This window comes from Symphalangus syndactylus, chromosome 2, assembly GCF_028878055.3.
Source record: "Symphalangus syndactylus isolate Jambi chromosome 2, NHGRI_mSymSyn1-v2.1_pri, whole genome shotgun sequence".
NCBI lineage: Eukaryota > Metazoa > Chordata > Mammalia > Primates > Hylobatidae > Symphalangus > Symphalangus syndactylus.
Window position 1 is genome coordinate 94326835 of NC_072424.2, and position 13370 is coordinate 94340204.

Sequence of the window (13370 nt, forward strand, 5' to 3'; positions counted from 1 at the left end):
CATTTAACAAATGACATCCCTGTGCCAAGGAAAGGGTCTGATCTTTCCCTCCTTCTGCTTTACGCTTCCATTGGAAAAACTTTTATAAACATTTAAAATATCTCAAGACAACAGCATGTTCCAGATTTTCAAATATGTTATCTAACACGAGCAATGTATCCACAAATTTTAACATTCAGAAAGATATTCCCTTTAAGAGTAGGAGTGTCAGATTTTGTAAACTAACTTTTTAATTTGGTATCTGGCATTTCTTCTTGCACATGTTACCTAAGATATTTGAATATTAATTTGATTTTACTCTATTTGGAGGGTCTTGGGGCCAAGATTAATGTTGTATTAGAATCTAGCAGTCATATTCCAAGCAGGGTCATGCCATTAGTCTGTATTCTTATGAGAGCTGCAGAAAACAATGTTTGAGAACTAGCACACGTGAAGACAATTGCAAGACACTTTCAGATTCATAGTGTGTATGTGCATTTCCTTTCAAGAAGTTTATTTTCCGAGAAATGTTCTGTAGTTTCTGAAACCCATTCCTGACATTGAAAATGACAGTGCTGAAAAACAAAGTACTATAGTTAAAGGAAACCAAAGGGAACCCATAACCATTGGCTTTACACTGTGCTTAATGTGAGACTCTTATTACTCATTTCTTTTTATTTTTGACCTCTAAACTTTTTATTGGCCTCCTGCTCCTCAAAGGGTCCCCTACTTCTGCTGGCTTAATGTCTCAGAACTTTGGTGTCATTGGTCTCAGACACCACTTTGCCATCCACTGTCCGGTGGGTGGTGGCCTTTTGGATGGTTTGCATGGAGTTGCTGTTGTCCAGGGCATCACCAAGATCGAAGTCCTCGCCATCTTCCAGCAGGCGTTGGTAGGTGGCAATCTGAGCCTCCAGCTTGACCTTGATGTCCAGCAGGGCCTCATACTCCTGGGCCTAGTGCTGTCCCTCTGCCTGGGTCTGTGTCAGCTCTGACTCCAGGTGCATCAGGATCCCATAGAGCTGTTCCATCTGCAGGGCATAGCAGGCCTCCACCTCCTTCAGGCTGCTTTCCAAGCTGGCCTTCAGATTTCTCATGGGAGTCCAGGTCGATCTCCAAGGAATGGATTGTACATCTCAGCTCTGCGTGCATCATAGCAGCTCCAACCTCGTCGGACTGCGTGGTGGCCACTGTGGTGCTCTCCTCAATCTCCTGAGACCAGTACTTGTCCAGCTCCTCTTAGTTCTTCTGAGCCAGCTCGTCATATTGGGCCCGGATGTCTTCCATGATCTTGGCAAGGTCCTGAGATTTGGGGGCATCTACCTCCACGGTCAGCCGTGGCGATCTGGGCTTGTAGGCCTTTTACTTCCTCTTCATGGTTCTTCATGAGGAGCAGCTCCTTTTTGAGAGCCTCGATCTCTGTCTCCAGCTGCAGCCGAGTGACATTGGTGTCATCAATGACCTTGTGGAACCCATGGATGTCACTCTCCACAGACTGGCACATGGCCAGCTCTGTCTCATACTTGACACTGAAGTCATCAGCAGCAAAATAGGTGTTGATTTGCAGAACAATGCGGGCATTGTCCACAGTATTTGCTAAGACCTGAGCCCTCAGGTCCTGATGGTCATGAAGTAATGGCTCCAGTCTCTGGCCTGGGGTCCCTTCTTCCCCAGGTGCTCCCAGATTTTGCTCTCCAGCTTCCAGTTCTCAGTCTCCAGCCTCCTCACTCTGTCCAGGTAGGAGGCCAGACAGTCGTTCAGGCTTTGCATGGTCTCCTTCTCATTCTGGATGCCTCCTATTCCTGCCAGACCCCTGGCCATCCCTGCAGCCAGGCCCCCGGATCCCATGCCACCCTAGAAGCTGGTGGAGTGGGACACAGAGATTCGGGAACCAGAGTCCCTGGTGCCTGCATAGACACTGGCTGCACTGCTGACCAGCCAGGCGATGAAGCTGGGTGTCTGGACAGAGCCCAGGGCATGGTAGTTGGTGGAAAAGGTGGAGCAAGTGCTGAAGCTCATACTGTCCAGGGAGGAGAGCAAGAGGACAGGACTCAGGCTTTGCCGACTATGTTCTGCTACTCATTTCTTAACAGCTAAAGCGAATCACAGGCTTTCAAAAGTGTAAAGACATTTAAAATATTATTTAGTCTACCTCTCCACACCATTAGGATGTTAGTCAATTTCCATTAAGGGCTGAACTTCTGAGCAATATCCTCTCAGAAAAGAGCTGGGTATGGAGGGCTGGGAATCTTCAATAGACCCAGAGCTAGAACCAGTCAATCCAGTGGTGGTAGGAGTGGATGGCAGGGTACTAGACTCAAGGCCAAGTGCTGGGGAAACATTCAGGCTAGCAGGCAAAACCTGGACTCTCAATTATAGAAACGTGTACTAAGTTCTGAATGATCATTGCATCTGGGAGATTTGTGTTTGGGAGAGCACAGAAGTAGCAAACCCAGGAGGTGGTGTTTAGAGACACAAGCTGACAAGACAGTATGTCAGGATGAAGCTCAGTCTGTGATAAGTTTCAGAGGCAGAATTGTAGACTACATATTCTGGTCTATGAAGCACCTAAACCTGACCTTCCACTTGCAGCTTTGGCCTCATGATGTGCCAACTTGCCTGTCATTCTCAATGCTCCCATAACTTTGGCCTTCTTTCCAACCAAGCTCCTTTGTACCCCAGACTCATTCAGATTAAATGTCAGTTTCTCATAGAGGCTCTTTCAGGACACTGTCTAACTCCAATTTATCCTGTGCATAATCTTTAGGACCCCTCCTTTCCATTTCCTATATCATCTCTACTATAAGTTCAAAGACGGCAGGATACCTGTGTCTTCTTCCTTGTTGTATCCAGCAATACCAGGCACTTTTGATAGGTACCTGACATATTCTGAGTGTTTATTAAACATTTAAATGAATGAGTGAATGAACAAATGAACTAATAACTGGTTAACAAATGAATTAATCTAGTTGGGGGAGGGGGCTGATAGATAAAAGTTTCTGTAAGTAAACATATTTCAAACAAATCCTTGACTAAATAACAGAAGCCAGAGAAGAGAAGGTGATGGACTTCATTAGAGTCTTAATAAACGAAGGGAATGAAAACAGACCATAGGAATGAGGTGAAGGAGGAGATGGTGCTGATTAGATTGAGCCTCAGTGGATGATAAACTATTACAGCACAGTGGTAAAACCCTGGTATGGCTATCAGCAGGTAACCAGGAAAATGCCAGCCATCCCTCTTGGTTTGAGAGATGTGGGAGAATAAATTAATCTCACTCAAGAAGACAGAAGGGTGCATTTTTATTAGGTTTCAGTTAGGGGAGATTTGGATAAAGCCATCTGCACAAAGTTTGTGGATATAGTGATGTTTGTGCATGATGGAATATGCGAAGGGTGGAGGAGAGAGGACACATCTTAGAGTATTATGGTAGAGGTGAAGAAAAGTCCAGCAGTAAGAGGAGAGTTACTCAAGGCATAAAGGAAGAAATTTATCTTGGGAGATGAAAAATTACAAAGATAATAGAGCAGAAGTGATTCGCTTCAAACACGCAACTTTGCTGCAAGTTGACAGGAAGCCTGGCAGTATCTGGTCTAATCTCAGAGAAGAGGGCCCCAACTTTCCTGCATGACCATGAAGACCCTCATCTGGGGTTGGCCTCTAAACACACAGAAAAAAGATATCTATTTACTATATCACTATGGAATGACAGCTTTTGGCACTACGCTAGGCACCCTGCTGGTAGTGTTGGAGAGAGAGTAGTTAAGAAGGCAAGTTGGACTAAGAAAAGAATAATACATTTCTTGTCCATTCTCTAAAAATTCACTTGGTTCCATGGGCTACCTATTCTTCCCAGATAAAATAAGGCAAGCCTAGTGGATGGGCACCAATAAGAACCATTTCATTGTGAACTGCCCACCCAAGCTCCATATCCAGATACTCTCCTTGTGGTGAAGCAGACAGCTAAGGTGTACACCAATTCTCTTAAGGTAGCAGAGTCATTGAGTCACTTAATACTATCCACTGAATTGATCCTCTGTTTAAAATTCAGAATTCAGTATTCATCGAGATTCTTAAGTTATGTACAATGTAATTATTTGTTGTCTATTCCCCAAATTGCATTTTAAGGGGAAAACTCTCACACTGATCATTCATTTAATAGACATAGCCTATATGTAAAGGCACTTTACATATGCTACTCAATCTATTCATGTCAATAATCTTGAAAAGTGGGCACTATCATCCTTTTACAAATAAGGATGCTGTGTCTCAGAAGGGCATACTTGTTAAACACACCACAGACAAGATGCACTTGACTTCAAAGCCCATGTTCTTTCAAGCACACCTCAGCTCACTCTGGAGTCACACAGAGTAAGGCTCAATATCACAGAAGTGGTTACAGTGTTTGTGTCAGAACAACGCTGGCTTGAGAAAACTGAAGGTGGAGGAAGCAACGTTACATAGATGTAGCTGCAGTTTGAAATTTTGGGTTCAGCTAGTACTTGAACAATCACGTATCCCCTTCTGTGCAGATCAGCTTGGTGGTCAGAGTCAGAATTTTAACCTCCTCCAGGCATTGACAGTGTTATGACATATCTGAAAGAAAAGAACCTCATATTGATGAGTAAATCAATACAGTATATTTGGTCTAATGTCCTGAAGGAGATCAGGCAGAGGAGAGAAGAGTCAGTGTGAACTAGGCTGGTGGTTCTGTCCAGGAGGGAGACAGAAAGGGTGCTGCACATCATAGAAGTACCAGAACTTGAGCTGGACTTTGCTGATTTAGCTTGTGAAAGAGGATCCAGAAATTTGTCTTTGAATAATGTTTCCCGTAAGTAATCAGTTTTTTGATAATTATTTGGTTTTACTGTGATCTGGCTTAGTAACTACAGTGGCTGCAATAGAGGAAAATCTGGTATTTCCCAGTTTTTCCAACTGGCGGCCGTGGGTCAAGAAGGGTAGTTTCCTGGTTCGTTGTCAGATTGGTGGTAATAAAGGAACAAGGTCAATCTCCTGTCAGAGTTCTTGAACTGGGGGAGGAAGATAACTGGTGCCTCTACCTTTGGAACGGGGTGGGTCCCAGAGAAGTCAAGGGTCCTGGGAGTGTTGGTTTGCCTGGTTCTGTTTGTTAACCAGAGGTGGTGTGGCTGAAATGAGAAAGTGAAACTTGAGGAAGGTCTGAGAAGCCCTCTTCCCTTTAAAAAAAAAAAAAAAAAAAAAAAAGCTGCTTCTCGCAGAGTGGAAAGCCCTGGTCCCCATCCCTCAAAGCCATTTGACAAGCAGGGCAGCGAAGAGGCAGAAGGATCTGGGCCTGTCCGTGAGGCCCCGGGGGACGATGCTCATGCAGAAGTTTCGGGCGGTGCTGGACCTGCACCTCAAGCACCACAGCGCCTTGGGCTACGGCGTGGTGACCCTGCTGACGGCGGGCGGGGAGCTCATCTTCTCCGCCGTGGCGTTCCAGTGCCCGTGCAGCGCCGACTGGAACATGCGATACGGCCTGGTCTTCTTGCTGGTGCCGGCGCTCGCGCTCTTCCTCCTGGGCTATGTGCTGAGCGCACGCACTTGGCGCCTGCTCACCGGCTGCTGCTCCAGCACCTTCGCGAGTTGCGCATCGGCGCAGCGCGCCTCCTGGGTGTGCTTGCACCTCAGCTGGGCCGCAGCGCTCGCGCCCCTCACCTGGGTGGCCGTGGCGCTGCTCGGGGGCGGCTTTTACGAGTGCGCGGCCAGCGGGAGCCCGTTCTTCGCGCAGCGCCTGTGCCACGGCCGCGACCACAACTGCTCCGCGGAGCTGCCGCTGGTGCCGTGCAACCAGGCCAAGGCGTCGGACGTGCAGGACCTCCTGAAGGATCTGAAGGCTGAGTCGCAGGTCTGCCGCTGGCGCTGGGGGCGTCTGGGAGGAGCCGAGGGGCCGAGCTTTCGCTGGGCCGCTGGGGTGAGGGAAAAATCGGTGACTTTTCTCCAGATATACAGTACCCTAAGACAATCTAGAATGGCTCCTTGCATCTAATTTGCCGTCAAGCGAATATCTGAATAAAACGAATGAAAAGGAGAAAAAAGCACTCCCGTAGTATCTGGCACTGTACATGAATCGTGGAAAGTGGGAGTGAGAGTGGGCACGCCTACTCTGTGCCAGATATTGCGCTAGGCCCTTGACCTCCTGCATTATTTTTACGTCTCACGACAGCTCTGTTGGGTGCAAAATTGCGGTTTTGCCATTACAAGTAATAGTTTCGTATCTCCACTGTATAGCGACTTCACTGAGTCTGAGTAAAGTTGTTTGTCCAGCCAATAGAAAGCAGAATTGTTACAATTAAAGGGGTCTATACAATAAAATGGGTTTGTCTGGCTCTAAAGCCACCACTGGACTTAGAAAGCTCAGAGGTTCTTTAAAATGAACACTTCTTTCCTAGGATTTGCAGAAATTCCACATTTTGAGTTCTAAAGGAATGGTATGGGCTCCTCCCTGGGCAGAATCATGGTGCATAATTTGGACTACAGTTGACTTTCCAAGCAAGCAGTTGTACTGGGGGGCTAGGGAGGTTACTGCGACACCTTACTCTTAAGGAATTAAGTCCTAAAACCGTTGTTTGTTCATCATCATAACTGGCGAGTAGTTGAAACTTTATCTGATGATTTTTAAATTTCTTGCAAAAAAACAAGTAACTAAATTACTATTTTGTTGTGTTTTCTTAAGGTGTTGGGCTGGATCTTGATAGCAGTTGTTATCATCATTTTTCTGATTTTTACATCTGTCGCCCGATGCCTATCTCCAGTTAGTTTTCTGCAGCTGAAATTCTGGAAAATCTATTTGGAACAGGAGCAGCAGATCCTTAAAAGTAAAGCCAAAGAGCATGCAACTGAATTGGCAAAAGAGAATATTAAATGTTTCTTTGAGGGCTCGCATCCGAAAGAATATAAGACTCCAAGCATTAAAGAGTGGCAGCAGATTTCATCACTGTATACTTTCAATCCGAAGGACCAGTACTACAGCATGTTGCACAAGTATGTTAACAGAAAAGAGAAGACTCACAGTATGAGGTCTACTGAAGGAGATACGGTGATTGGTGTTCTTGGCTTTGTAGATTCATGTGGTATAAACAGCACTCCTGGGTTATGACCTTTTGAATGAATAGAAAAAAAAGTTGTTTTGAATTATTGCTTTATTAAAAAATAAACATTGGTATTTTTTGAGTGCTTTTTTTCTTCCAAATTGTGGAATTTTTTATCTGAAATTAAAATATAGAGCTTAACCTCTTTATAATATTATTTAAAACAAACAAACAAAAAAAGAAAGTGATTCATCCAAAGTAAAAACTAGAACTAAAAGAAGTGTTATATCCTTGTTCTAGAGTCCTTTTCAAATAAAAGACTTTTGGAGCAAAAACAATGGCAGAACAATTGAACTTCAGACATTTCTGTTAGGTTATCTGATGTTAATTTCAAGTTCATTTTCTTGCCCACAACATCTTGTTAGGAACTTTAAAATTATGGCATTCTAGCTGGTTCTATAGCACAATTGATAGCACATTGGGCTTCTAGCCGAGCCTGCTGTGGTCATTCAAACATTAGAGCATTTCATGACTCTAATAGGGTTACAATAATAAATTAATCATGAAAAGGAAAATAAACTTTGTAAAATATGAAAATTGGAAAAATAGTTAAGAGAATTGCAGGCAACAACTGTTGTTTTTAGTTTATAGCATCAGAGGAAAAGTGTTAAAGCTTATATGTTATGGTAAATTTAAAATAAACACAAAAGTAGAGAGGATAGTTTTATGAGCCTCCAAGTAGTTGTTACACAGCTTCAACAGAGTTGGGAAGTCAGATAAAACCAATACCAAACAAATAAACGCACATCGTGACCTGATTTAGATTAGGGGAGAAGGGATTTGGGGAGGCTTTTTAAAAACTGAATGCTGTAGGGTAGCAAGAAGGAGCATTTCAGTCATACTGAAAGTCATACTGAGCATTTCAGTCATACAGATAAAACCAATACCATACAAACAAATGCAAATTGTGACCTGATTTAGATTAGGGGAGAAGGGATTTGAGGAAGCTTTTTAAAAACTGAATTCTGTAGGGTAGCAAGAAGGAGCATTTCAGTCCTACTGAAGGAACAGTATGTGCAAAGACTAGGGTGAAAAAGATGTTAGCAGAGTTGAAAACCTGAAAGGCGACTGAAAAAAATGAGCAAGGGACTGGGTGTGCAGTGCCTGGAAACCATGAGAAGGATTTTGTTTTTCATCATATCAGCATTTTAGGAAGATGGTTTGCTTTTTTTGAGAGAAAAGGAATGACACGGGAAGCAGGAGAGCCAGGGTAGAAGGAGAGAGACTAATCAGGAGGCCACTACAGTGGAAATAGGTGGGAGTGAACTTGAACTGAGTGGGTAGGGACCAAAATGGAAAAAGCAGATAGATTCAAGGTAGACTTTGTACATAGACATGGCAGGATTTGTTGATAGAAAGTCTCTAAAGACTTGGTGAGAGCAATTATATCTACAGATAAAATTCTGTAACTTTATAATGCCAGGACTTTTCAGCGATCCTTGTCTTCCATTAGCTTGTCATTCCTGCCCATTCCCCAAATTTGTGGCTGTTTTCTGAATTTTAAAAAATGAGATATACAAACTTTAAACTATAAAATAATTGAGCACTCGTCATATTTAGCCCTTCTTCCTCTTTTTGCCAAACGGTTATGCTGATTTCTGTTTACCTTTCCTGCATAAGGCCGTTAAAAAGAACTAATCTGCAGGGCGGAATATCCTGTTGTTGAGAGTCATGCGTAACAAGAACGTTGGCAGCAGAAACAGCGTGATCAGCTTTTTTTCATTCCCTAAAAGAATGCTTTTGAAAATCATATCATGCCTACTTTCACTTTTACTTCCTTTATTTCATTTTCCAATTGCTTCTTCCTTTTTCTTCTGAGACAGGATCTCATTCTGCCACCCAGGCTGGAGTGTAGTGGCAAGATCTTGGCTCACCGCAAACTCTGCCTCCCTGACTCAAGTGATCCTCCCACCTCAGCCTCCTGAGTAGCTGGGACCGCAGGCATGTGCCACCCTGCCCAGCTAATTTTTTGTACTTTTTGTAGAAATGGGGTTTCTCCATGTTGCCCAGGCTGGTCTCGAACTCCTGGGCTCAAGCAATCTGCTTGCCTCAGCCTCTCAAAGTGCTGGGATTACAGACGTGAGCCACTGCGCCCAGCCTCCAATATCTTTTTGTACATTCTTTCCTTTCAAAACTTTTTTTATGTTCTATCACTTATACTTGCATCTTCAGTAGTATATTGTCTCCATTGTGTTGATTTATACTCCACCTCCTCTTGCACAGTCTTTAATAATTATTGTGAAAATGTATATGCTTAAGAAAAAAATTGTAATGGTAGAGAATGGTGAGAAGTAAAATAAAATTACCTCATTCCTTTGCAATATATTCTTCTCAGAAGTAGCCATGTATAAACTCTGTCTGCATAAACTCTATCATAAGTGTTGTTCTGTAACTTTTACACATAAAATATAATTATTGCATGTCAGTATATGACAATTTACCTCATTTAAAAAATTGCTACATAGTATTTTACTGGTTAGTAGGATATTATCCCTTTTTTGTTAACCCCACCCACCAGCCCCCAAACACGTGCACACACATTCATAAAGTGTAGAAAGGTAAGCACTAAATTATCAAATGTGGTTCCTTCTGAGGACTAAGATTGGTGCAGGAATTTTTTTAAATTTCATGCACTTTTGATCTTTGGGGTTGTTGTAATGAATAGTAAATATTAAATGTATAATTAAAAAATCTTAAAAAGTAACCTTACCCTGGTGTAGAGTTTTACACTCAAAAAAGCAGTTTTGCATCGTTTATTTCATTTCATTTTCACAAGTTTCCAGGTTACCCACGAAACACCTCACTCACATTTACAAACGGGAATCGAAAGTTAAAGAGGTTACATTATTAATCCAAAGTTACATGTCAATAAAGGCAAAACCAAAGATAGGATACAGATCCTCCCTAGATGATGTAGTTTAATGTGGCCACTGGCTGTTTTTATTACTGGGTCAGATTTTTCCCTTCCTAGCTATGTGACTTTGTGGGCAGAAGAGATACAGATCTCCTTAGTGACCCTCAATATTTGACATTTTATCTTGAAACTCAGCAACTACTAATAGCAAAGACCACTTTGAATAAACATGGTGAGAATGAGACACAGTAAGTTATTTCTTGGTGGGAACAAGGTCACTGCTATTTGGCAGAAGTCACCACTCCTCTGGGCCTGGCCCAAACAGGCTGCATCATGGGCTAAAGAAGCATTTCTACACTCAGTATGTATTTATTTGCTGGTTTATGAAATTATTCTTCATCATCACTCCAGCTTTATGCTGTTTGGAACCCTTAACCTTTAAAGAGATTCAGATGCAGAATCTGCTATTAATATTTGCTGAAAAACAACCACATTGTTATAAGAGATGATTCTACATTGTATCAAGTACTGGCAAGATAATAACAAGGCTTAAGATTAAGATGGTCTCCTTGCTTTATCCAAAGCCATGGCTAGAAGTATCAATGCTCAATGAACTGACTAAAGAAGCAAGTCCTGAGGGGAGTATCTGAAAACAGAATTAGCCAAATACTCAAATGTCTCTGGCTGAAAAACATCTTGGAACTCTAAATTTCACAACATCCTGCATCTTATCTACCAGGTGGCCTACAATAAATTATTCTTCCCAAGACAGAAGATGGAGAAACCCTCCCTCTCTGAGTCAGCCCCAGCAGCAGCAGCCAGGGCCTGTTTTGACAGTAGCGCACTCCCACTGAGTGTTTAGCACACTTCACACGCTAAGCCTACCCCAAAAGCAAAGCCTTTAGTTGACTTAATTTTGTCCCTTCCTCTTCACTACATACTTATGAAATATCTCTTGTAAATTGCAATGTAAGGACTGTGGAATTGATCATATTATATTCTTATCCAGTGAAAAAGACTGAAATCAGGGCTGGCACAGTGGCTCATGCCTGTAATCCCAGCACTATGGGAAGCTAAGGCAGGAGAATTGCTTGAGACCAGGAGTTCTGAGACCAGCCTGAGAAACATAGCAGGATCTTATCTCTACCAAAAAAAAAAAAAAAAAAAAAAATTATCTGGGTGTGGTGCTGTGCACCTGTAGTACCTAGTACGAGCTACCCTGGAGGCTGTGGTGGGTGGATCATTTGAGCCCAGGAGTTTGAGGTAGCAGTGAGCTATTATTGTGCCACTGTACGCCAGCCTGGGTGGTAGAGCAAGACATGTCTCTAAATAAATAAATACATACATACATACATAAAATGATTTTTAAAAGATCCAAATCAGAAAAGGGTATATTCTTTCAAGATGGTTTGCCACAAGGACTAGAACATTAAGAAGTTCCAAATGAAAGGAATATCCTACAAGATCCGGCAATTTATTGTCATTTTAAAAATTATGAGAAATAAATCACAGAGAAGAGTATATGAAACATTTATGTACAATTTAATAATGATTACAAAGCAAGCATCTATATAACCACCCAACAGTGGAAGGAAATGTACATTTCCAGCACCCCAGAAACCCCTGCCTCATACATCCTTTCACAATTCCAACTCTTTCCACCTAGAAGTGAGAAGTGATCATTTCTTTCTTTTTTCATAGTTTTACCACATAAATATGCATTCCTAAACTATCCATGCTTACTTAGTTTTGCTGATTTTTGAACTTTAAATGAATACAATCATGCTGTAATAATTGTTTTGTGATATTCTTTTTGTTTTTAAGGGATTAATCCATATTATGTCTAGGACAATTTGTTTATTTTGAACTGCTGTGTGGTATTTTATTGTTCAAATATACCATAATGTAGTCCATTGAACTGCTGATGGACATTTGGGTTGTTCCCAGTTCTGGCTCTTATCAGCACTGCTGGTATGAACATCCATGGACTTGTACTCTGATAAACACGAGCAAGTGTTTCTTCAGAGTGTATTTCTGGGAATAAGTGGTAGCAAGAGAGTATGCACATATTCCAGTTTGTTATATCATATCAAATATAAAAGATTGTATCCATTTATACTACTATAAGAGTTCTCATTGCTTCTCACTTCTGCGACGTTTGGTATTTCTAGTTATTTACTTTTTGTCAGGGGAATATGTAATGGTATCTCTCATTGTGGTTTCAACTGACATTGCCCTAATCATTACAGACTTTAGGCATCTATACATCTCTTTTCTAGCCATTTGGATATCCTCTTTTATGAAACGCCTATTCAAACCTTTTGCCCATTTTCTATATTTAGTTTGTCTGTCTTTTCCTTATTGATTCATAGGATTTCGTTATTATTTCATTCACTTAAACCAACAAATATTTATTGAGTGTCTGATACATTCTGGGCATGTTCTAGGATATGTCAATGAAGCAAAATCAAAGTTCTGTCCTCATGGAGCTTACATTCTAGGGGGAAGCAGAACAAAAAAGAGCAAACACAATAAATAATAATAATAATAAATAAATAATTGGATATGTAAGGAGAAGATTAATACTATGAAAAAAAAAGAAAAAGCAGAGCACCCCAGAAAGCATTATAAAGGCTGGAGTTTGGAGAGCTGTTGCCCTCATGAGAAGCGACCTTTGAGCAAAGATTGAAGGGATGAAGGGTTAATCAAGGTGGTCTGAGAATGGCGAATTAGGAGACAGAAATAGACCATGAAGTCAGAGAGATAAAGGGGTTGGGGACAGATTATGTAAGCCTTTGGACCACTGTAAGCACTTTGGCTTTTATTCTGAATGAGCTAAACAACCACCTCACACGTTCCCTACAACAGCAGTCCCCAACCTTTTTGGCACCACAGACTGGTTTCTTGGAAGACAATTTTTCCACAGATGGAGTGGGGGTGGGTGGTTTCAGGATGATTCAAGTGCATTACATTTTTTGTGCACTTTATTTCTATTATTATTACATTGTAATAATGAAATAATTATACAACTCACCATAATGTAGAATCAGTGGGAACACTGAACTTGTTTTCCTGCAACTAGATGGTCCCATCTGGGGGTAAAGGGAGACAGTGACAGATCATCAGGCATTAGATTCTCATAAGGAGTGAGCAACTTAGATCCCTCACTAGATGCTGCCGATCTAACAGGAGGTGGAGCTAAGGCAGTAATCCAAGTAATGGGGAGCAGCTGTAAATACAGATGAAGCTTCACTTGCTCGCCTGTCACTCACTTCATGCTGTGTGGCCCAGTTCCTAACAGGAACGGGTATCAGTCCATGGCCCAGGGGTTAGGGACCCCTGCCCTACAACACTTAAATGATCTGATGACTGAAGCTGACCATTGGACTTTCTGGCATAATCAACAGAAGATAAGAACATACTGACTT

General features: G+C 42.0%; 1 protein-coding gene and 1 pseudogene across 2 annotated transcripts; one reads left to right on the top strand and one right to left on the bottom strand.

Annotated features, from left to right (window-relative positions):
- Nucleotides 1–719: 719 nt before the first annotated feature.
- LOC129463175 (keratin, type I cytoskeletal 18-like) lies at nucleotides 720–1998 on the bottom strand (annotated as a pseudogene).
- A 2757-nt stretch (nucleotides 1999–4755) lies between these two features.
- CALHM6 (calcium homeostasis modulator family member 6) lies at nucleotides 4756–7162 on the top strand. 2 transcript variants are annotated; one of them, XM_055243784.2, is made up of 2 exons: nucleotides 4756–4810; nucleotides 6674–7162. In XM_055243784.2, the coding sequence occupies exons 1-2, from the start codon at nucleotides 4802–4804 to the stop codon at nucleotides 7094–7096; spliced, it is 432 nt and encodes a 143-aa protein (XP_055099759.1). In that variant the 5' UTR covers nucleotides 4756–4801; the 3' UTR covers nucleotides 7097–7162. The 2 variants fall into 2 exon arrangements, with proteins under 2 accessions (XP_055099759.1, XP_063489713.1); XM_063633643.1 differs by lacking the exon at nucleotides 4756–4810 and adding an exon at nucleotides 5229–5845.
- The last annotated feature ends 6208 nt before the right edge of the window (nucleotides 7163–13370 follow it).

Excerpts from the sequence above, each read along its gene's own strand:
- CALHM6 (XM_063633643.1), top strand. The coding sequence starts at position 5,315 with ATGCTCATGCAGAAGTTTCGGGCGGTGCTGGACCTGCACCTCAAGCAC. Across the intron at positions 5,846-6,673 it reads ATCTGAAGGCTGAGTCGCAG|GTGTTGGGCTGGATCTTGAT; the intron begins GTCTGCCGCTGG and ends TGTTTTCTTAAG.